Genomic DNA, 23895 nt, shown 5'->3' on the forward strand with positions numbered 1-23895 from the left:
ACCTCAAATTGTCAAAAATCCTGACGTGCTGGAACATTTTCTAGGTCATATTCGTTTTCAGCATAAAAAAACCTTCAGGAAACACCCATAGCGGTTTTAGAAACTGTAAAAAAGCGAGATTTCGCAGGCCTGTGTAATTCATCAATATCAAATGTTTTCGTCAATCCAAATATTTCGTTATACGTGCAAGTGTAATGTTTTAGAAAGCAAATCTTGAACATGCAGTCCCCTGTTAAGTTTGAGAAAGGTACTCTTCTTTTGGTTCTGATATATTAGGCGACGTAGTAACTCTGGGTTTTGTTGTTGAAAACAACATCGATATCTAGTATGTGCATACATATGTAGTTCGATTTTATCCTTCATGGCAATGACGAAATCTGCCGAGAATTGTTTAGCGCGATAAATACGGACTTTTTTCTGAACGGGAGTGAAAAGGAATTTAATCCAATATATGATTGCATATTAGCACTTGAGAAAGGTGGTCCGATTTTTAAATATCAATGAATATTGGAAATCGTCGTATGGAAAGTTACTTTGCAATAGTTAGTTGTTGGTGAGTGTTCAGTTTGGGATTTTTAAGGGTATATAAATAAGAATAAAGTAAAATGTTGGGAGTGAAATAGTGGTATAATTGAAAAGGTGTAGAATCATTTAATTTTTGTGAAATGTGAATCTTCAGAGTATGGCGTTAATATCAAACGTTTCGCCCCTTTTGCCAGCTATAAACGCCGGCGAAAGATATCTCTGCTAGCCACAAATATGAGGTAACATCCTCGCTAAATAGTTAATACAGTTTCTATAAATTGAACAAAATGTTTAAGGATGAAAATTTTATTGCAAACTGCTTGGACCAGTGCTGAACTGCTTAATGGGTCTTAACCGGTCTTTCTTACAATGTCCGAGTCTTATACAATAAAGGAGACTTTTTTTTGTACTTTTTAGTCCCTGATCAGTGCATTGTGACCAGTGTTAAAAAATTAATTTGTTAGCACCTGCCAAAAAGAAACGATACGTGTGACAATTCACCCATTTTAAGTCAGTGGTGTTGCTAAGGGACCTCTGGCAAAACTTGCAATCAAAAACGATTGGTGCCAATCAATGTGTTTTAACATACAGTCTGTCTAACAGAAGTGTGACCATCATAAATTAGAAACTTTGACCATTCGATTCTATCAATCTGTATTGAATGTGTTTATGATATTTATTATATGCAATATATTCAATATAATATATTTCCACCACTATTAGCTATAATGACTACGTATTTTTGCTTTGATATCTGTTTAATCGCCGCAAACATGAACCTTAACTGGATGCCTAACAGTCGTCGTTGTTGTAGTAGCATAAGCAATCCCCATAATATACTGGGAATGCTGCTGAAGTAACAGTCCTTGGCCGGATATAAATCCGGGTCGTTCCTGTTACGTAGAACCGACTGTCATGGGAACGGATGCCTAAAAGTCTTGGTTGCTGCCTGGCTATCAGTAAGGATAGCTAAGTTGTTGTTGTAGCAGCAATACGCAACCCTGTCAGTGTAGTCGAAATCACCGGTCGTCTTCATATAACTCATCTAAAGGTAGGTTCAGGAAACTTGCTGTTTCGACAGGTTGCGCCCAGAGGAAGAGGGGTGTTAGATGAGTGGGTTTGGTGGGGCATGTGAAAAGGTGGTTAGTGTATTGCGGCTTGCCTTTACATGCTGGACATATGCTTGGTATGTCGGGGCTGCTATCCAATTTCTTACTAGCTTCCTATTCTTAGTATTTCTGAGGACTCTTCGCGTAGGCTAGTTATCAATGTTGGTGTATAATTACACAAAAATTTCTAATTTATTACTAAGAATAAATTCATCTGCTTCCCTATGCCTGGTTATTAGCATTGGCATCACATCCAAATATTGAAACCCGCCTATTCTTCTCGCGGTATTGAGGTGCTGCCTGAGTTTAGTCCCCTTGTAAATATTCTGATGCCACCACAACGTTTAGATGACATTCTCTGATGCTAATCGGTACTTCAACTAGGTCTACAGATAGAATATCTGAAAGACATATGAAATTCATATAACTACTCAGTAACACGCAGGCTCCGGGATATTACATCTGATGTCCCATGCGCGTTTATTGCGGCCAACCTCTAGTCTGGCCCCTGAAGATCCAGGCTTCTTGGACCAGCACTATACTCAGTATAGACCTGATAATTGCCTTGCTATTACTGCCGAGTCGTGTTTGGCATGGTGAAGATTTGTTTGGCCGATATTAGTGCTGGTCATCGTTTTTACTATTCCTTCACCACTTTCATCTACTGTCATAACCTCATCGATATCTGATAGTGATACTCCGCCGGAATTCTTTCTTCCCAAGTGCCTCTACGCCTCGCTTTTGGCTTCTTTTCTAGTTATCTTTACGGCAGGACGTAGGGTATTTTATCCCCAGAATTTGTTTGGCTCGAAGCTTTAGCTAATTTATTCTCTTTGATTGCAGCAGCGCTAAATTTTCTGGCCTCTGGAGTACATTTGGCATGGACCAGCACCTTCTGCTTCGCATCCTTTATTTTGAGCACGTCATCGCTTAATCGGACAGCTATACCTTGACATTCTAAGATGCTGTCCCTGCGGCCGAAGTCTTCATCGATAAGACGATAGTGCACAGTGTGGTGAGCTATAAACGCTAGGCCACCCCACCCCTGCCTCGCTCACGATCCCTGCGGTGCACATTGTATCCTTTCCTGGTAATCAGTAAGGAATTACTATCCAGTTAATTTTCTTGGACCGCAGATATTAGTATTCCGTTTCGGTTGATGCAATCAGCTATGTCGACAATCTTCCTATGCTGTTAACAACAACAACAACAATCTTCCTCGCAAGTTCGTAGCAGTTCAAGTTCCTCGAAAGGTGGTTCGCCTTTCGCGGTGTGAGGGATGCGTCAAGTTGCCTGCGTTGGTTTTGTTGTGGCCTGGTGTTGAGTTCACTGATGTCAGGTTCTGAGGTACTCTGATCTGGCACTCGAAACAGGTAGTGTAGGGCATCAAGAGCTGCTGGTTAGTTACATGCATTTTTTAACTGATTTTGACTTTCTACTACCCAAAGCTGACGAATATTTTTTGTGAATATCGAATGAATTTGACTTAAAAATTCGAGTAGTTGCCAGTTTTTTTTTTTAATAGAATAAAAAAATAAACTACTCAAAAACTATTCTAAGTATAATGATTTGAGTTTTCGGATTACCACATCTGCTATTAAGATTTCTACCAAAATTTTATCGCCATTGCTTGACATTTGTTAAAGTTGCGCCAGCTTGAGTAAATCTACCTCTGCACATGTTATCGGCCTTTTAGAGTTTTAAAAATGTATTTGAATTTGCAACAATGAGTTTGTATTAAATTGTAAGTAAAACCTTAGAAGTGTTGGGAAACTGTTTCAGAAATGAGGCCCTAAAGAAAACATCCTTTTTCAAGTGATATGAACGCATCAAAAGAAATCATGAGTCCATCAAGGATGACGAAAGAAAATATGATCAATAACTGTACATTAACCATCAGAGAGTTGGCAGAGGATTTTAACGTTGCTTATGGATCCGTTCAAGACATTGTATTAATGATTTGGGTTTGCGCCGTGTAAAAAACGAGCCGCGTTGATATAGCCAAAAATATGATTTCCAAGGCTATATACGACTCAACATTTATCAACGTCGTGGATTTATGAGTACGACATGCAATCCAGATTTCAGGCGAGTGAGTGGATAGCTCCGAATGAACCAAAACCAAGTCGTTTTTAGTCAAAAAAGAAAACGTTGCTCACGGTTTTCATGGATTACAACGGTATTGTACTCAAAATTTTGTCAGAAGGTCAGACAGTTAATAAGGATTATTATTTGGGTGTTATAAGACATTTACTTGAAGCAATTCGTCAAAAAGAAAGGATTTGTGTGAAAACCACTTGCAGATTTTGTACGGAGAACGCGTTATTACAGCCGAAAGGAAATAATGGAAAAGTTAAAACACCAAAGCCGTCTTCAACTTTTCCATTATTTCCTTTCAACTGTAATAACGCGTTCTCCGTACCATACTATACCGAAAATTAATTTCCAGAAATTTTTCGAGAGCGGAATCAAGGGCTGGCGTAAATCGGTTGTAGTTGATGGGGAGTAATTTGAAAGCGATAACATCACTTTTGCGGAACGATGGCACCTTTTAAACGGGTTTGAAGAGATCTTCTTCAGCTCCTTTAGCGGATTCATATACCCATGTTTCATCACCTGTTATGATACTCTGGATAAACAGTGGGCCCGAATTCACTTGCTCAAGCATGTTTTTAACCACCTTCTTCCGATGATTTTTTTTAAAGAAATTTAACTCCCTCTCTCATGCCCAATTGATGGTGTAAAATGTTACGAATTGATTCGTGAGACACGCTAAGGTCACGAGCTACCTCCCTTATACTTAAACGATGGTATGATGGTTTTCCAGCACCACTTCATTGCCTTTTTTTCATAAATTTTCCACAACTTCTCGGCTCTCTGCAAAAGCTTTATACCACTCGTACCAACTCGTACCACATTCTCGCTACCAACTTGTTTAAGGGTTATTTACAGCTTTATTATATCCATTCTGTGCGGACTTAAGAATCTATTTGGTTGTTGACGTCTAAGCCACGCAGTTGTTCGAAACTTTCGAACAGTGGTTTGTCCAGGGTCCATAAGGCAGATCTTTATCAACCGTGGGATTGTATGTTGTGAGGGATGAGTGACCAATTTGAATGCCTGAAAAAAAAGAACCCGTTCGGCCTTCAATACTCTTCGATCACAAAACTCATTTGCCCATTTTTTATTTATATTAAGTCATTCCCAAAATAATACATATTTCCACTTGGTGTACTCTGTTCTACTAATATCATCTTATATATTTGTTTTGCTTTGTAAGATTACAATATACGATTCCGCACTATGAGTCTCTCTATTGTTTATTTTATTGATGTCTGAGTACCACCAGCGGACGGTGCTACGGGGTATGTTTTATCAATACAGTGATCGAGATCCTTAAATATACCAGAGCTTTTTGAAACCTTTTCCAATATTTTCTCTTTATATCTTTTGTTTAGACCAAGCTTTAGAAGCAATGTATTATTATTTTTCCAAATTACGATATTTTTTATTGCACATTCCCAACTAATATTAAGATTTCTTCTAATATTGCCTTTGCAAAAAATAATTGTTTTTCCAATATGATTTTAGTCATATTACGAGGTAGTCTGTCATTTTCGTATTCAAATAAAGTTTTATAAATATTGAATAGTGTCGATTTGGCAAGTCTGCAATGCAAACGCATCTTTAATTATTTTTTTTTTTTGCCATTCTCTCCTTTTTGGCCATTATAACGATTTGACATAATAAATGAACTAAACTTGACATAAATAATGAAAGAACTAATGGTGCTCACACTCACCAACGTAAACGTACAGCCGTACGCCCGTATCAGCTGACACGATGAAACAACGATCTACGATACTGCGGAACGGAACGGTGGTGAGAATTCTTTTATATAGAGCTCTCATTAGTATCACGTTTACGTTGGTGATTGTGAGCACCATATGCGATCACTTATATAAATTCTGTAACTGAAGCCAGTTGTCTTTTTCGTTTTGCGCTCGCTCGGTCGTAAGTATTCGTGGGACCTGATAACAAAGACTATAGCATAGCATATGCATAGCTCTGATCTTTTCAACGCAGAGGAGGCCTTCCTCTTCCTCTAATACCACCAGCTGGTACCGCATCGAATGCTTTCACAGCTGGCGCGTTTGTATCCATTCGGACCATATGACTCAACCAAGGTAGCCGCTGGATCTTTATTCGCTGCGCTGTGTCTATGTCGTCGTAAAGTTCACACATCTCATCGTTCCATCGATTGCGATATTCGCCGTTGCCAACTGCAAAGGTCCAAAACTCTTACGCAGAATCTTTCTCTCAAACACTCCAAGCGTCGATTCATCGGATGTTGTCATCGTCCACGCTTCTGCGCCATACGTTAGGACGGTTATGATGAGAGTCTTGTAGAGTGTTCGTTTTGTTCACCGAGAGAGGACTTTACTACTCAATTGCTGATGGTAGTAGAGGAAGAGGAAGGCATCCTCTGCGTTGGAAAGATCAGGCGGAGAAGGACTTGGCTTCACTTGGTGTGTCCAATTGGCGCCGGTTAGCACGAGAAAGAAACGACTGGCGCGCTTTGTTAAACTCGGCCACAATCGCGTAAGCGGTTATCGCGCCAATTGAGAAGAAGAAGCTTTGGAGAGTTCAGGAACTAACGGGTGATTTTTTAGCTATTATCTTTTTAACCAGTTGGTTTAAACAGCTGACGCACGTTTCGTTTTTTGTTTCACTGCCAAACATCTTCAGTTTGGTCTATAATTTAACCATGAGTCGTCCTACAAACGAACAACGCTTGCAAATCAATGAATTTTATTATATAAATGCAAGAGCTTGACTTGCATGACATGTGGCTTCAGCAAGACGGTGCCACATGCCACACAGCACGCGTAACGATGGATTTGTTGAGAGGCGAGTTCGGTGAACATTTTATTTCACGTTCGGGACCTGTCAATTGGCCACCCAAATCGTGCGATATAACGCGTTTAGATTATTTTTTGTGGGGCTATGTTAAAGCTCATTTCTATTCAGACAAGCCTGCTTCAATTAACGCATTGGAAGACAACATTAAGGCATTTATATGTGAGATACCGGCCGAAACTTTGGAAAGAGTATGCCAAAATTGGACTAAGCGGATGGACCATTTGAAGCGCAGTCGCAGTCAACATTTGCATGAAATAATCTTCAAACATTAAATTATATGAATTGTACTATCCATTTAAATAAAAATTTCATGCATTTTTCTGAATTTTACGTGTGTTTTTTTGAAAAACTTTCCTATAGCTCTTAAAAAATCACCCTATATAAAAAATATAATATAATTTTAAGTTGTCTTCAACTATACTTACAACCTACAGTACAGTACCTGGCCATTGAATTATGACCGATGGCATTTTGTATGAAAACTTCAAATATCAGGTAACATTTTCAAATAAAAAAAGGGTATTAATGGGTTCTTAACCTAGATCGATAGTAAAACACCCTGTACAAAAACACAATACAAGCAAAATTTTGACAGATTTTAATTTTGGTTAAGGAAGTGTTAAGGGTATACCATATCCGAGAGCGGTTGAACGTGGACGCAACTACTTTATAATATTAGTACTCCCTGAACTAAAATGTATAATAAATAATTGTAAATTAAGAACATTCTGAGGAAGTCGTCCACGTGTTTAACTCCGTTATACCATTGCACCCATTTATTTATGAACGTTTTCGACTTGAAATGTTTAGTTTCAGATGCATGTGACATTTTTGAGTCTTCAGGGTGTGTACAAACTGTATGCATAATATAATATAATAATAACTTGGTCTAAATAAATATTTCACTCATTTTTATACGTTATATGATATATTTATTATATATAGTAAATATATTTCATAAAAATTTGATAATAATTAGTATTTCTGTAGACATGGTAGAAAACTAATCTTTAAAGTTTTTTATATATCCTCTTTCTTGATTGAAAATAGAGCTTACCGTTCACGCAGGAGAAGGTTTTATTTAGAGGGAATTCTAATTCGGCTGCCGTAGTCGAATGGGTTGGTGCGCTACTACCATTCGGAATTCACAGAGAGAACGTACATAGGTTCGAATCTCGGTGAAACACCAAAAATTAAGAAAAACATATTTCTGATAGCGGACGCACACCCCAAATAGGAGTAGGAGCTCGGTCAAACACCCATATACGATTTAGGCGTTCGGCTCCGGGTCCTTGCCACCCCTCGATGATTTATGTTAGTTAGATTCCATTTTTTTTTTTTTTTGTAATTACCCATTTGCAGTAGCTATCCAAGGTCTGAAATGCGTAGCGATCAAACACAACACTGACCTGAGCATGGTAGCTCTCGCAATAAGCGTGTAGTGTTTTCCTTTCTCTGCGGCAGGGCTGTAAATTTTCTTGTTCTTTTTTAATATATTTATAGGTTTTTGTGTTCTTTTCTCAGAATGTTGAACTCTGACCGACATTTGATCGAGAAAAGGCAGCACTATTAAGTTGCTGCTTTGTGTTAACCTTGTGTTTTTTTTATCAAATTAAATATAAATCAATCAAACCTTGATTATACCTACATACAAATAATAAAATAATATTTAAATTTTCCAAATTAAAAGTCGAAAATATTCAGAAGGTATGAGGATATCTTCACAGTCCAAAAGTCTTAGGTACGGAGATCTGACCGCCCTAAAACTTCTCCCACTGGATTATGATAATCTGCATCGGCCACATTGGTGTTGCATAACCGGTCGGTTAATGGCGAGTAAGTGAGCAGCAACGTCAGAGTTTTTTTCTTAGCAAATATCCTTGTATTTAAGAAACAAGAGAGACGCCATACTTGGCTAATCATTAGCATATGGAAATAGGGAAATGGTGGAGGCATATATTCTAGATAACACAAACTTTTGCATGGTGTATTTAAGCGCCATACTGTGTATATTATCGCTTACTATTTTAACTTTAATTAAAATATGTAATTTTAGAAAAACCGCGGCATTCAACCGTACCTAATATTCCAACGGCATTAACGTTCACAACATGCTCCGAAGAACTCACTGATACAATTACTATTGATTCCAAGTGAAGGAAAAATTATGGATCGAGAAAGTCTTAGCGAATGGGCTAAGGACAAACCACTTAGTATTCTCCAACTTGATCCAGCAGATAGAGCCGTCCTTCGTATAGCGGGTAAGTAACGAATCCTATCTTTAAATTAACGGGTTGGATATGCTAAATTTTCATGGGCTTGTTAAATCGAACGCAAATAATGTTGGACATTTAAAAGGATCTTCTCAGTACAGAGTTGAAAACTTTCTGTATCAAATAAAGGTAATTAATGAAAAAATATGCCAAAAACTTCCATTTGACACTCTCCAAGCAAGAAAAATAAGATTATCAAAATTATTTTGGTATGTCGATCAATTCTGGATAAGTGGAAGTTTAACTTACTGTAATACAGAGAACATAATTTTGCCAATATACCGCTCGTCTCACGAATTATCTGAAGCTTTTCGTTTACAATAAATGATTATTCTCCGAATAAGGTATTAATGGGACGGATATTAGTGAAGGTTGTGATTGTCTCTCAACTTTGAAGATTTTGGAAGTATCTCGTGGTGAAGTTGTTGTTGTTGTAGCAGCATAAACATTCCCCATACTTACATACGGGGAAGGCTGCTGGAGTGACAGTCCTTGGCCGGATATAAATCCGGGTCGTTTCGGTAACGTAGAACCGACTGTCGTGGAAACGCTCGTGGGGAAGCCATCCTCAGTGGTCTTCTCGAGGTGATAGTCTTGGCAGTGATGTCAGCGAGGCAATTGAGAATTGTTGACGTTCCCACGACAGTCGGTTCTACGTTACCTGAACGACCGAACAGCAGCATTCCCCATATATGTATGGGGAATGATTATGCTGCTACAACAACAACAACAACAACAGAATTATTGATGGGTTCCGCTTCACATCCGATGTTGTTCTAATAGTTTACTAAGGCCTGTCAAACGTAGTAAAGTCATCGATCGTCGTCGCTATTATCTCTTCCAACGGTAGAACTGCAAGCAGGCTGTTTCAACGGGGTAGGCGCTTCATATGTCGGACACATGATTACTATCCATAGGTTAATTCTTGTTAAGTAGGGGTTAAACATGCTACAATATTCAGAATGTGATTGTGCTAGTGGTTCGCAGCTGACCGTCTTCGTCTGCAATGGGTGCTCGTTGGACTCCAATAACGATATTTGGAGAGCGAGAACAGGTGAAAGTCGCTAATTGCCTGTCTGCATCCTGAAAGGTCCAGTGGTTATCGTTATATAAATCCGGGTCGTTCCGGCTACGTAGAACCGACTGTCGTGGGAACGTTTAAGAACCTTATTAGGTTGTTGACGTCTAAGTTAGACAGTTTACTCGAGACTCTCGAGCAGTGATTTTCCCAGAGTTGACATTCTCTCCTTCCATAAGACAGGGCAATCACAGAGGAAATGGAAAATCGTTTTTCTTTTTCTCTGATTGTTTACAACTATGGCGGTGTGTGTTGTGAGGGATGCCCATTTTGGGCATTATTCGGAAGTATTTTGAGGAAATTGCATTCTCCGATTCTGCAAGAACTTTATTCATGGCTGATCCATCTCTTGCCAGTTTAGCCGCTTTTTCATTACCTTCAAGGTAGTAAGGCTATTCCTACTTTGTTCCACCAGTTTAAAGGTTGCTGTAGCCGAATCCAGTGTCTAGATGCATCTTGGCTATCCGAAAGAGTAGCGATATTGCCCTTAAAAGAGAAATCTGTGATTAGTAACCTACAAGCTTCCCCAATTGCCAGTACTTCCGGCTGGAACACACTGGTAGTATTAGGGACACGCAACGTTTTTTGCAATTCTAAGTCTATTAGAATATATATCTGCTCCAACACCAAAATCCATTTTAGAGCCATAATATAGACTGTAGTGTGGAAGTTTTTTATTGTTGCTTATCGCAATAATACACTGGCATGACCATAAGTTTGTTCTTTCCAGCGACCCGATTCATTTAACCTAACTGAACTCATGGTTGCCATCTTCTTGAATATGTAGATATCAGAATAACGTGCGCCAGCGCGTTAAAAACCTCCATGGGACATGATCTGATTTCCCCGACCGTTATTGCACAGGCTGATCTTTGTATTCTGCCGAGTAATTTGGTATTGTATTTTCTCCCTAGAGCTTTCCACCAAACTACCGATCCAGACGATAAAATTGATGGTCTTATACAACAATATTGTATACTTCATCTTCTTCCAAGCATACGTTTACAGGCATATAAAGCAATTTCTGTACCCATTCTTCAATGTTCAATTTCCATCTAAGCTTGGAGTCCAGAAATACCTGTAAGTACTTTGCGCTAAGATTAAGTTTTCTCTATTAAGTTTTATTAAAATTTTGCTACACATAACCACAGAAATCGAAATAATACTCCAACTTGTGGAGCGTCCCTATGGACCCTCTTAGTTATGTTGATATTACCCATATTAGCTTTGATGATCCTGGTTTCTAGCATAGAGATGACACTAATACAATTGTCCACCACTAAGTCTATTTTTGGTATGAAGACGACCTTGACACGCTTTAAAAATTTCCTTTAGCAACGGTAAGATACAGTCCATGGTTTCCTGGCCCATCTGGCCCCGGAGATTTAAAGTGTGAAAAATATTTGATTGCCCGTGCAATTTTCTCTTTGATAATTCTATCATATGGAAGATGCTGTGGATCATATTGGCTCCGGAAGTTCTAGCTATTCTTTTGTTCTAGCAGTCCAAGTACCATCAGGTTTCTTGACCCAAGAAGCCATTGAATGATCTTAGGAAAGAACACGGCGAAGCCTATTAGAATACCTGGTATATTCGATTGACGAACAAAACTCCCTCTAGCTCTCTTTCATGGCAGTCCTCTCCTATCCCGTTATTTACTATATTTTTGAACCTTTTGTAATTGGTTCTTAATGGATTTCGATACGGTAAGCGTGGATCTACCTTAAGATCCAGATAGTAGAGGATCCAACTGTAATCCGAAAAGGACCTCTAATTGTCTAGTTTTACTGAGCTGTTTTCAGACAGTAAAGTAACATCAATCACTTCCTCCTATCCTCTGAAGTACCCCGTACTAGGAAAGGTGAAATACAATACACAGATGGCGATATATATTTTCTACTACGTGAATTACGTAGTGCTAGTTTTTGCTTTACGCATTTTCTTCCCCATGTTTGTTAATAAAGTCACTCTATTGTCTTTCCTTATACAGGGCTGTGCTTTTATTTTTTTGTTCCTAACGAATATCTTATCTCCCGGTCTAAACATTTTCCGTGCTTTCAGGTTCTTGTTCAACCGAAAACTTCTTAATTCTTGATTTGTTTCCTAATTTCTTTATGAACTCTACTTTGGAAATCAGTCAGATCTTGGCAATGTAATGTTGTTGTTGTTGTTATAGCAGTAACTTTGCCCTGCCAGTGTAATGTAATCACCGGTCGTCTTCGTCTAGCTCATATAAGAGTAGGCCTGGGAAACTTGCTGTTTCGACAGGTTGAGTCCAGGGGAGAGAGGTGTTAGATGAGTGGGTTTGATGGGGCATCTGAAAAGGTGGTTAGAGTCGTGCAGGGTGCCGGGCATATGTATGTTAAGTATGTCGCGGTCAATTTTGGATAAGTAGGAGTTTAACCTGCTACAATACCCAGAACGTAATTGTGCCAAGGGGGACTCTCGGGGAAGTTAGAGCTCTTCGTCTACAATGGGTGGTGGTTGGACTCCGATGATGGCATTCGGGGGTCGGGAGTTTAAGAAGGTGGTAGGAGTCTCCCGATGAATGTCGTTGATTGTCTGTTTATACTCGTACAATGTCCGTTCTAGGAGCTGTCGGTCTGTTTTGTCCTAGATCTCGTCCGCGTAATTGGGGAAGTGTCTCCTGACATGTCTGGGAGGTGGCTCAGGCTCAAGCTGATGTCTGCTTGGGTGAGACCTGCGCTAACACCCTAACAGGAACTGCTTGCTAAGCAGTTTATTATGCTCCTTTACATGGAGCATATTGGCCTCGTTATGTAGGTGTTGTAGTGGGGACATCAGTAGACATTCTGTCGCAGTCCTAATGGCAGTGTTTTGACAAGTCTGTAGCTTTATCCACTACGTGTCAATGGTTCCAGGCGACCAGTCAGGCGCAGCATAGTTTAGAACGGGCCTATTGCCTTAAATGTCGATAGCAACCATTCTTTGTCTTTGCCCTAAGTATTTCAGGCGGAAGTCACTGCCATAAAAGAGGGGCTTAAAGAAATAAAAACGAGAGTATTATCCACAAATGAAATCTTCATTTACTCGGACAGTCAAGCAGCAATAAAAGCGCTGGAATCAAAAACGCACTCGTCAAAAACAGTTCTAGAATGTTTTAAACTACTAGATGACGTGTCTAAGTGCTACAAGGTGCACCTTATCTGGGTACCAGGCCACAGGGACATTCCAGGAAATTGTAAGGCGGATGAACTTGCAAGAGCCGGTACAACGCTCGATCTCGAGCCGGATAAGGCGCTGATACCCATGCCCATAGCCACTTGTAAATTACTTATAGACAGGGAAACCATCAAAAAGGTAAATACAATCTGGCAAAACCTCACAACATGCGAACTAAGCAGACAGACATGGCCGAACTGGAACAGCGGTCGATCGAAGATCTTGCTAAGATTCAACAGGGAATCTATAAGAAAAATGATAGGTGTATTAACTGGTCATTGTTTAATAGGCAGCCACGCTAGAAGGTTAGGACTACCTTACTTCGATTTCTGTAGAAGCTGTCTAAATACAGAAGAAGAGGAAACAGTCAGACACTTTTTATGTGAGTGTGAAAGCCTAGCTAGGAGAAGGCTGCGCACCCTCGATACAGCATTTCTAACCGATGTAGCGGATATAGCCCATCTAAAATTAACGAAGCTCTGCTCGTTTATTAAAGCAACCGGATGGTTTGAAAGGGAACACGTAGAGTAAGGATAAGCTCCAGTGGTATCACAATGGACCTGCCGAAGGTCTAAGTGTGTCTTACGACAACCACCCTACCTACCTACCTTGCCCTAAGTGCTGCCGGCAAGCGATTTGAGGACTTTGTTGCGATTTTGGGCTTTAGTGACAATAACGGTTGTATGCGCTGAGAAGAAGAGGAAACTGTCGAAGGTAACTCCCAAGATTTTGGGGTTGTTAACAGTCGGAATTGGTCGGAATCGACTTTTACCTTAAGTTGCAGTTTGCCCTCTTGACCAATGGCTTTGGAAGATTTCATTTTGTTGATGAAGGTGATACCCACCTTGTCGTTGTGCTTCGTCGGATTCGACAGGGACCTTACGGTGGAGCAGAGCTTACTCACACCAGAGGTGAAGTTGCAGGACTTCAATTGATCTTCCCATTTAGTCCGCTTCTCCGAATCTCCGAATTGAGATCCTTTATGCGAGGATCCCCGGGAACGGCCTGGCGTAGGTGGTCATGCTTGTTTGCCAGAACAGCTGCTTCAGCTGGGAATGCGCGTTCGCCTACGCGCACATCGGTGGGGATGGGGAGAGCGTCGAAGGTGTCCTCGGTAAATTCCGCGAATCTGACCATTTAGCTTTGCTAAATTTAATATAAGACCACCGGTGATTCGCGGAAACAAAGTCGGCAGGTCTCTCAATCGAGATGATAATGGGCAAGTGGTCTGATGCAATCGATAGGATAGGTCGCCAGGTTATGCTATTTCATCATGATATCAGACCAGCGCTAGCTATTGTTATATCAGGCGAGCTGCTGAAATTGCCCAGTACCCTGGTGGGGGCATCGACGTTTACAGTGCTGAATGTCGAGTCGTCTATCTGTTCTCGCAGAGAGCTAAGCTTTTGTTATTAATCGGACAGGACAAAATAACATTTTGTTATATTTACACCTTCTAGAAAGTTGTGCTCTTTTGTCCTGCAGGGTCCCGTAGTATTCGATTCCCAGATTTTTATGTGGGTCCACGCTCGGGCGCCTCTTAACGAGTTTGCCACCACAAGCTCTAAAAAATTAAAGTTGGGAATCACCCCACGGCCCCGTGAGGTCCTTTCTAAGGGAATCATCAAATCCAATTTTTTATAAAGTTATATAGTCATTTAATTCCGCTCCCCAAGTAAGAATAAATACAATGAAATTTTTATTTCTATACCTAACCGTCTAAAAGGCTTATTTATTATTTGTATATTTCTGACACTGGGTTTCCCACGAATTATATTTTGAATGGCTCATGTTGCTGACGCTGCGCTTCTCCTGGATTGCATTCCGGTGAATTGTATGCAACTGCTTATAAGCGTTTTCAAGGAAGAGACGAGATTTGTTTAGCCACTTCAAACTTGCGCTTTATTATATTAAAATTTAATCGACTATTAACCTGTATAATTAAAATCTTTCCCGAAATTCTAGTTAAAGACCATGGAACTGGGATGAAATATTCGTGGAATTTTTGTACTAAGCTTGAAACTCGATAGCTTATTGAGTTTTTTTACCTTTTTTAACTAAACGCTTTTTGAGAATAACATATTTCAAGTGTTATATTTAGTAAAATTTATGTGTATCATGTTTTTTTTTTCAAAATAAAAAGCATTCGAAGTTCACATAACAAATTGATGGGCTTTATAATTTGTTTCAAACTGTTTTAATTGCCTCCAAATATTTAGTTATCGTTTATTTTGTAAGACCGTTTTAACAATAATACAAAAAATTAAATTATTGCTTTTTATTTGTTAATATAAGTCAAATTAGAAGCCATTTTCAGAAACTCTTTATAACTTTATAACTTTAACAACAAATTACTTAGAAACAACGTTTAGCAGGTGGTAGTGTTTTTTTTTCTTTTGTACAGAATGGGGATCCCACATATTTGGTGAAATGAGGAGACAATTCCCACCAAACCCTTTAAACACTTTTTGCGTCTTTAGAAGTTTTAGCATAGATTTTTTCATTTTGGTTACTAAAAACTTCTTTAACTGTAACAATTTTCTCATCTCTGAAAGTAATATTTTCATGGCCGTTGACCGCGTGCCACCGAGGAGGCTGTGCTTGCATCTGTCGAGCCTAAGATTCTTCAAGCACGTTGTCAAAAGGTAACCAGTTTAGCGGCGGAAGGTTTTCGTGTGGAGATCATCTCTAGTTAGTCTTGTCATGGATCTGGTCGATGCAATTATTTCCGTCAACATGATTTTCTGTTTTCTAAGGGAATTTCTGCGAATTCTAGCTTTTATGGCTGCACTGTTTCGAACTACTTCTTTTTCTGTCTGGCGCTTCAGACGTTTTGGAAAAACGATTGATTGTGCGGTAAAAAAACATTCTCGAAATATTAAGTTTTTTCAGCAATTCCTAGACCTAATTTGCACTTTTACCACACTTATGTAATGCAATCACAAACTTCTCTGTTTCCTCACTTGTAATCTTCGCCCATTTTGCCCGCAAAACACTTCACAAAGCCAGCTTATTATTACATGCTGTCAAATTTGATTTTCTAATAAATCCCAATACAAATGAGATCGGGAAACTGTGGGGGTGTTTTAAGCTGTATTGAAGCGTTGTACAAGCGCCAAAGCTTAACAATCTCGGCTGTGTGTTTTGGGTCGCTATCGTGTTGGAACCAAAACGTTCTTGAGAAGTCAAGATGTTCGGCCCTCTGTTTCAAATTCACTTTTAAATGTTCAAATACCCCCACTCATCCACTGTCTATTCAATAAATTCTGACTAACCCACACCACTTGCCGCCGCCGTATTTGACTGTACCAACAATATTTTGTTTCTCAAGAGCAGTGCTTGATTTGCGCCAATCAATTTAGAGTTTTTACAAAATTTACTATGATCTCAAAAAATTACTTGTTTTCAAAACTCTGGAGGCTATTTTATACATACTCGTATAATTATTACCAAATTCAATGCGCTTTCTTCTGTTCACAAGTGAAATAAACGGCTTTCTTCGAGTGAGTGACTCTATCATGACATCCAGCTTTATGCAAAACTTTTCTAGCAATTTCCGCACAAATAATTTTTTTAAGTTTTAGCTTACATTTTGAACAATTTTCTATGATGTAACCTTTACCATATGCTGCGTTGCTGATATTATATGTTAAAAACCGGGTTTGCTTGTAATTGTGTACTAGGTTCCCCCAATAGCTTAACTAATATTTCGGATACTAATTATTTCTATCTTTTCACAATTTTATAATTATTTTTCTTACTACTACATTAATTTCTTTTCCTTTGGTCTCTAAGTTTTGAAATTATTACGACTTTTAAATAAAATGTGTCTGAGTTCATTAACCGATGAACGGGGTTAAGTAGAATTTTCAAAAAATTGATGTTTTTTTCATTTTCGTAAACTATATTATCTTAAAAATATTTCGTGAAAATTTTAAGTGAATCCGACAAATACTTTTCGAGTTATTCAACAACTAACAAAGAGCGCCCGGGTTTTAAATGCGTTTTTCTCAAAATTATGTGTTTTGAACTGGTGATCACTGTAACTTAAAAACCGCTTGGTAGATTTCAATAATATTTATACTGCTTTTGAAAAACATAAACAACTTGTGCCTGGTCGAAGCTTTTTTTCAAAATTAACAATATGGCGGCCGCAGGAAATATTTTTCTGATTTTCGTGAAAAACCGCCAATTAATTGTTAAAAAAATGTAAATTTTGAAAAAAATATCCTTAAGATTATCTATTAATAAAACTAATTTCTCTTGTCCGATTGATTTTAGACAAATCTCCCAGGACTTGTGATGATCACCGCAAGGGTCTTCTGGAGAAACGGACTCCACACAAACAGCGATAACTTTTAGAATTATTAATTTTTTTTTGAAATTTTGCTAAAGTCAAGTCGAAACATAATGTATTAAGGGGGTGGTAGGGTTTAGCGCTAAAAAAAAAAACACTTTTTTTTTGAATTTTTTACAGAAATATGGCTTAAGATACTTTAATAAAATCAGTTGCATGTTATTGTACATCTTTTCAATAAGTTTTTAAAAAATATTAATAATAAAATATTGACAAATAAGTCCATGACAGAGTTTTTTTGGAGATATGTTTTTCGAGAGGTGCTCTGCGGTGCCAATCGGCATTCGTCGTAGAATCATCTGAAACTAAAAAAGTCGAATTTTTCAGTTAAAGTATGACGTAATGCTCCCCCCCACCCATTAATAAAATTTTTTTTTTTCATTTTTGTAGTTTTGGTGGCAAAAAAACGTAAAACGAGCATTTTTGGCGAAAAATTTCGCCATATTTGCAAGTGAAAACAACCTTAAAAAAAAAAAATAAAAAAAAAAGTGGGGGGGGGGGGGGGGGGGGGAGGTTTTTTTGATTTAGAAAACGTGTGCCAAATTTGAAAAGAATCGGTTGAATAGTTTCGGAGTTGTGATTGGCACCGACTTTTAAGAAGTCGTTTCGGGAAAAACGCGTTTGAAAAAATGAATACCTGCTCGCCGACAGCCGAGCTCCGCATTCGAGGTAGAGTGCCTACAAAGGCTATAACTTTGAGAGTTCTGCTCCGACCCACTTAAAATTTTGACACAACATTCTTGAAATGATTTACTATAAGATGAGTGAAGAAAAAAAATTTCGATTTTGTGACCCTATCCTGACACCACCTCCACACCCCCCTTAATGCAATGTTCTTATTTTTGTCAAATAAAGCAATTGACTAGCAACAAAAAAAAATTTATAATTATATTGAAAATCACCTCTGACTACCCCTAACGCCTAACCCCTTACATTAACAAATATTGAATAAAGTAAAAATTGCTGTACGCAGACTTTCTGGTTTCTATGTATATTTAAATTTTACTGTAATTACTTTACCGTTAAGCAATGACTTAAGTGAAGAATTTTGTTACTTTCTTTTGCTTTTACAACTTAAGAATCTAATGAAAGAAAATATGTTTTCAACTATTAATTTATATTGGGTGTTTGTCCGAGCTCCTACTCCTATTTGTAACATGCGTCTTGATGTTGTTCCACAAATGGAGGGGCCTACAGTTTTAAGCCGACTCCGAACGGCAGATGCTTTTTATGAGGAGTATTTTTTATGGCAGAAATACATACTGTTAAGAGGTGCTACTTTCAATCTGCACATATTTGATTTGAGTTAAGTTTCAAGTAATTAATATCTTGTTTCGCGAATTTGACTGCATATTTTGACCGTGAGCCATTTTATGTAGGTGAGATCTCAATATCTACTTCTCTGAAAAAGAAAACTCAACAAATTTGGTAGAGAAAATTTAGTGTTCTGTAGAAATTTAAACACTTGTTCTCTTAAATTTAACTTTTTATCTCTACTTTCAAATACACTGCGTCGATTTAATATTATGTGCAGCTTTGATCGCACAACCTACACAGTACAGGCTAAGTTACTCTCTGAATAAAAAGCGAGTGGTACCACTCAAGGTTATGACTACTCAATACAACTCGTATCTCTTACTGATATTAGTGAACTGTATAATCATTGTTCATTTTTATCTTCTACTCAGTATGGTACGAACAGCCGTGTCGCACGTTTGGTGAAAAAATTTTAATATCTGTTAATAGCATATTATATTGTATGTATATAACTTACGATACTGTGAATTAAAATCTCACTCCTATAAGTGAATATTTGGTGCTAATATGTGTCATGAAAAGTGTTTAATATCGTGAATGGGATAGTTATGAAATGAATTTTTGCAGAAATGTGGCAATAAATTTCTGTTCTGTGTGTATAAAGAAATAAATATCCGTACTGTAGAAAACCTGATACGTGCTCTGCTTAACTCTATTTTGAGCATCGTTGTCATTTCGTATATTATTTACTTATTTACAAAAGAGTAATTTCTATCGTTTATCGATTAAGGTGTTTAATGATCGACGAACTCGTTATTCCTATTCAACGCAAATAATAACTAATATTATATCATATCACAACTTTATGCATATGGAAGAACTTCGTATTTAACCAAATAGGGTTTTTGGTAAAACCAAAAAAAAAAAAAGAAAAATCGAGTTAAAAGGGAGATGATTACTACATTAGTGTGCAAGGATCACCTTAAGGTGCTTATCTAGTTTACAGTCCGGCGTCAAATTTATAAAAAATAGTCAAATAGGCAACAATCGACGCATTTTGATTTCGCTATTTTAGATTCCAAACACAGAGCGTATTTCCTTTAAACCGTTTGCGTCGCTTCGTAGCAGATTGATTTTTTTTTATACAATTTGGCGTTCGGAGTATAAACTAGATAATTACTCATTTTGATTGCAGTATATCATTGTAGAAATATCGCACTGAACTTAGAGCTTATTAACCGCTTATGACACTTATATTTGGATTTACTAGGATTTCATACTCTACTGACTAACAACGATTCAATGCAATTTATAAGACAACATTCCTCAGGATCTTGTGTTTGAGTCTCTTAATAGTCTTACTTCAACTTATTGAAAAAAAAAAACGAATATACGGTAATGCATTGCTTGACATAATTACTGGAGTAGAAACAATATCGGTCCAATATTTATTTATATACAATATAACTAAAAAAATAGTGCCAAAAGTGGTGGAATTTTAAATAATAGTGTATCCTAAAAAAAAAGCATAATTTTGTGTGGAAGATTTGGCAATGACATCCCACGCTTACTACAAAGAGCGCTTGGGCTTCGATCCAAACGATACAAGTAATGAGCCAATTGCGTCATCACCTAAGGTGCGGAAAAACTCGAAACACCAACACTCAGACAACCCACACAACCAACACTACGCTAGCTCACAAACACATGGTCAGCAAAATGCTGCCTATTATTCACATCATACAGCTCAAATACCTGTTTTACAAGAAAAGGCAAGAACCAGTGATATTGATTTTAGTGTGGAAACTAGTCCAGCGAAAAAAGCCAAGCATTCCGCTGTGCCTTCACAGCAATCGGTGCATGTTGGGGGCTACGAAGACGCTTTGACACAATTTAAAGGTAAAATATTAGAGTAAAATTAACACATTTCAGGTAAACCTTACATTTTATAAAATAAAATCCCAAAATATGGTTGTACACTAATGACTATGTACAGAAAGCTTTGATTTGCACAGCGTTTTTTGTATTGTGAAGCTTAGCTTAAATTTCGTACAAAATAATGCAATTAATTTTGAACTTGCACAAATGAAAAATTACTGAACTGATTGTGTCAGGTTTTAAACATATTTACAAAGCTTAAAAAAGAAAATAGTTTTTTTTTTGCAAATTTATGAAAATTTTGGAGAATTTTATATGGGTAGCCCGTGTTGAAAACAAATGAGTTATAAGGAGGGTAGAGCGGGTCTCCTACATTCTAAAAGCAAAACCCCACCCCCTTATATGTAGTTTTTAAGTAAATAAAAAATAAAAAATAAAAAAAATAAAAAAAATAAAAAATAAAAAAAATCTTAAATGTTATGTTTTATGTGTATTAAATTTATATTCTATATACACATATAATATACGTATAAATAAATAAATATATATATTCTATAATTGATTTATATTAAAATATGTTTGATTTATGGAGCATAATTTTTGTTCTTTTAATACTTCATATATATAACACCCTTACATGGAAGAAACAATATTCAAAAGTTTACTTTTTTAAAAAAACGACACTCGAGAAGCAAACAATGTATAAACACCGTTATCTGTAGTATTTTTGAATAAAATTCGTTTTATGCACAGGCGGCCTTCGGCCGCGTCAAAAAAAAAAAAAATATCCCTTATCAGTTCAGCGCCGGCTACGCTGCCAACAGTATTTTTATGTGAAGTTGATTTTTGGCTGTATTTTTCAAAAATCAGAAGGTTGCAATTCCCACAATTCCCTCATTGTTCTAACAAAAAAGAGTATATGTAAATTTTGGTCGAATGTTTTTTTGTTTTTATTCGCGTTATTGTATATGTAAATAAAAATTGTTTGAAACGTGTGTGTATGTTATACAGTTGTAATAATGATGAAAATATACTTATTATATCGAATTGTGGTGAAGATAAAAGTGGTCGCTTAACAAGACGTTTCCTGCGAGTTTAATTGGAAACAACAACATTTCTCACAAGAAAAACGAACAGGTCATCATACAAACTCCTAAGCTAAAATTTTAAATTTACTGTAATAAATATTAGTTTAGAACAAAAAAATCCATTATTTTTACGTGAAATTTTGCGCAAACGGTTTAAAACTGTTTTAAGGTTGATTTTTAGCTCCTTGGCGATGCCACGACTACTAACATGCCGGTCAACTTCGATTATTACTGTGATCTTATCGATATTCTTGACATTATCGACATTTGTTTTAACATCAAAAATGGCTGAACGAAATCGACGAAACTAAATTGCACATAAATAGCTGTTATAGTATCGGCACTATAAACAACATTCACAATTTCAGCGGTCTGGCTTGAATTTTCGCCTTTATCAAAGAAAAACTGTAAAATGTACCGAAATTTCTCTTTGTTGACTTTCACTGCTAACACTCTGTAACTCACAACTCAATAAAACAAAAAACAAAAAAAAATTATAATTTTTTAGTGTTAAATGTCACCTTGATGACGAGCATAAACTTTAAATTGTTTGATCGATACTTTACGAGATATCGATCACTACAACCATCTTACCGAGAAAATAATGGATTTCTTTTTCTTCAAACTAATATATAAGAAAAGTATATATGTACGAATTTTTTTAGTTATTTCTGAAACTTAGTAAACTAGAAAAAATTTAAGATGTAAATGATTTCAAATTTATTCGAATTATAATAAAACTACGAATTTTTGCATTGACAATACTTAAGTTAAGTTCTTTCAGTGGTCAATAAATTTGAATTATGTGACTATAGTACTTATTCATAACATCATTAAAATTTGTCTAGGGTAAACATTTTTTTTTTCAATAATAGCAATAAATGAATCTTGTCCCTAGTAGCCAGTGTGCTAATTAAGTTAGGGTTATATTGTATACATCTAATATAAACAATAATAATAATGAGTATTAAAGCTGTTATGTGTCATAAAAATTAATGAGAAACCATCCAAATCAATTGCTCATTCCATGAACAAAAATAAACTTATGAAAGTATGAAAAAGATGTTGAAATGCGTTGAATGTGACGGTCGTGTTTGGAAGGTATGTGCCGGTGTTAAAGTCATTGGTTGTTGTCTGGTTTACAAAACCGGATGCACCGATTAAGTACTGCTGGCCCAAACGCCTAGTTTGCATATCCATGTTTATTAAGAACTTTTTTGCTTCTATTACAATTTTTATGTGACGTTTAACAGTTTTTCTGTTACCTCTTCCCATTTATTTCGTTAGACATACATATGTATATGCCGTCTGTTATATACCTTAAAATTCTCTCAGATATCATTCGATATTCCTAGAATGTATAAAAGATTATAAATTGAGCCGACAAACTATTAAAATGATTTTCTTTGTCTTTCTGCGGTTCGAAATAGTTAATTTTTAGTTCCAGTATCTCTAAATATTTGGAAAGATTTTTTTTTCACTTTTACATAGAATTTTTGCAAAATTGGTAGCATCCTCGTGAGATAATAATGTAACCACTCATCCATTATTGCGTTGATATACTGACATCATCATAAACTAAGCTACCTATAGTAGGTTAGACGTAATATAAAAATTGCTATGATCCAAAAAAAAAAACAACCATTTGTATATCTGTATGTGTAGTTGAATGCTTCGATTATGTCATAACCATTCATAATAACATAATTTCAAAAATTGTTTACGCCTACTCATGTTTCCCTTTTCTTAAATCGTTGTTAACGTTATAAGAAACTGTCAATATCCAAAATTGGAACTTAGTATTTAGTGGTATAACAAGAGAACCAATTTTATTGTCGCATTTTTTCTCTTTTCTCTACTTACTCTTCAAGAGTACGCCTACCTCATATTTAGAGCTACATCAACGTCGTTTGTGTGCACATAAACTTTGTTAGCAATTACTATACATCCACATTATGGATTAGTAACGTCATCACTTTATATGTACGAGTATGCAACCAATTTCTTATTTTTAATAGTGGAATAGACACTTTATTGCTTACTTCTTTGTCTCTAAAATGAGTTCTGAGTAATTTAAACCTTAATCGCATTAGGCGAGGTACTCTTCAATCTCCGTCTGCCGTTACTAGGTAGACTAAATTTTAAATTACTTACATTAGTTGATTAAAATACATATTTGTATATGCATACTTGTATGCACTAGGATATTCAAATCCGAATCCAA

The 23895-nt window shown here is 36.8% G+C and overlaps 1 protein-coding gene across 12 annotated transcripts in view; it reads left to right on the forward strand.

Annotated features, from left to right (window-relative positions):
• The first annotated feature begins 322 nt into the window (after positions 1 to 322).
• The window catches only part of LOC129245563 (dystonin), a 181339-nt gene continuing 157766 nt past the window's right edge, over positions 323 to 23895 (forward strand). For 3 of the 12 annotated variants that reach the window (XM_054883790.1, XM_054883791.1, XM_054883793.1), the window contains exons 1-2: positions 19165 to 19205; positions 19914 to 20604. In XM_054883790.1, the coding sequence (XP_054739765.1) occupies positions 20259 to 20604 (346 nt within the window). In that variant the 5' untranslated portion in view covers positions 19165 to 19205; positions 19914 to 20258. Of the gene's footprint in view, positions 554 to 8613; positions 8819 to 19164; positions 19206 to 19913; positions 20605 to 23895 lie in introns of those variants that run through there. The other 9 variants (XM_054883803.1, XM_054883804.1, XM_054883792.1 and 6 more) reach the window with 5 other exon arrangements.

The sequence above is a fragment of the Anastrepha obliqua genome, chromosome 4 (genome assembly GCF_027943255.1).
Source record: "Anastrepha obliqua isolate idAnaObli1 chromosome 4, idAnaObli1_1.0, whole genome shotgun sequence".
NCBI lineage: Eukaryota > Metazoa > Arthropoda > Insecta > Diptera > Tephritidae > Anastrepha > Anastrepha obliqua.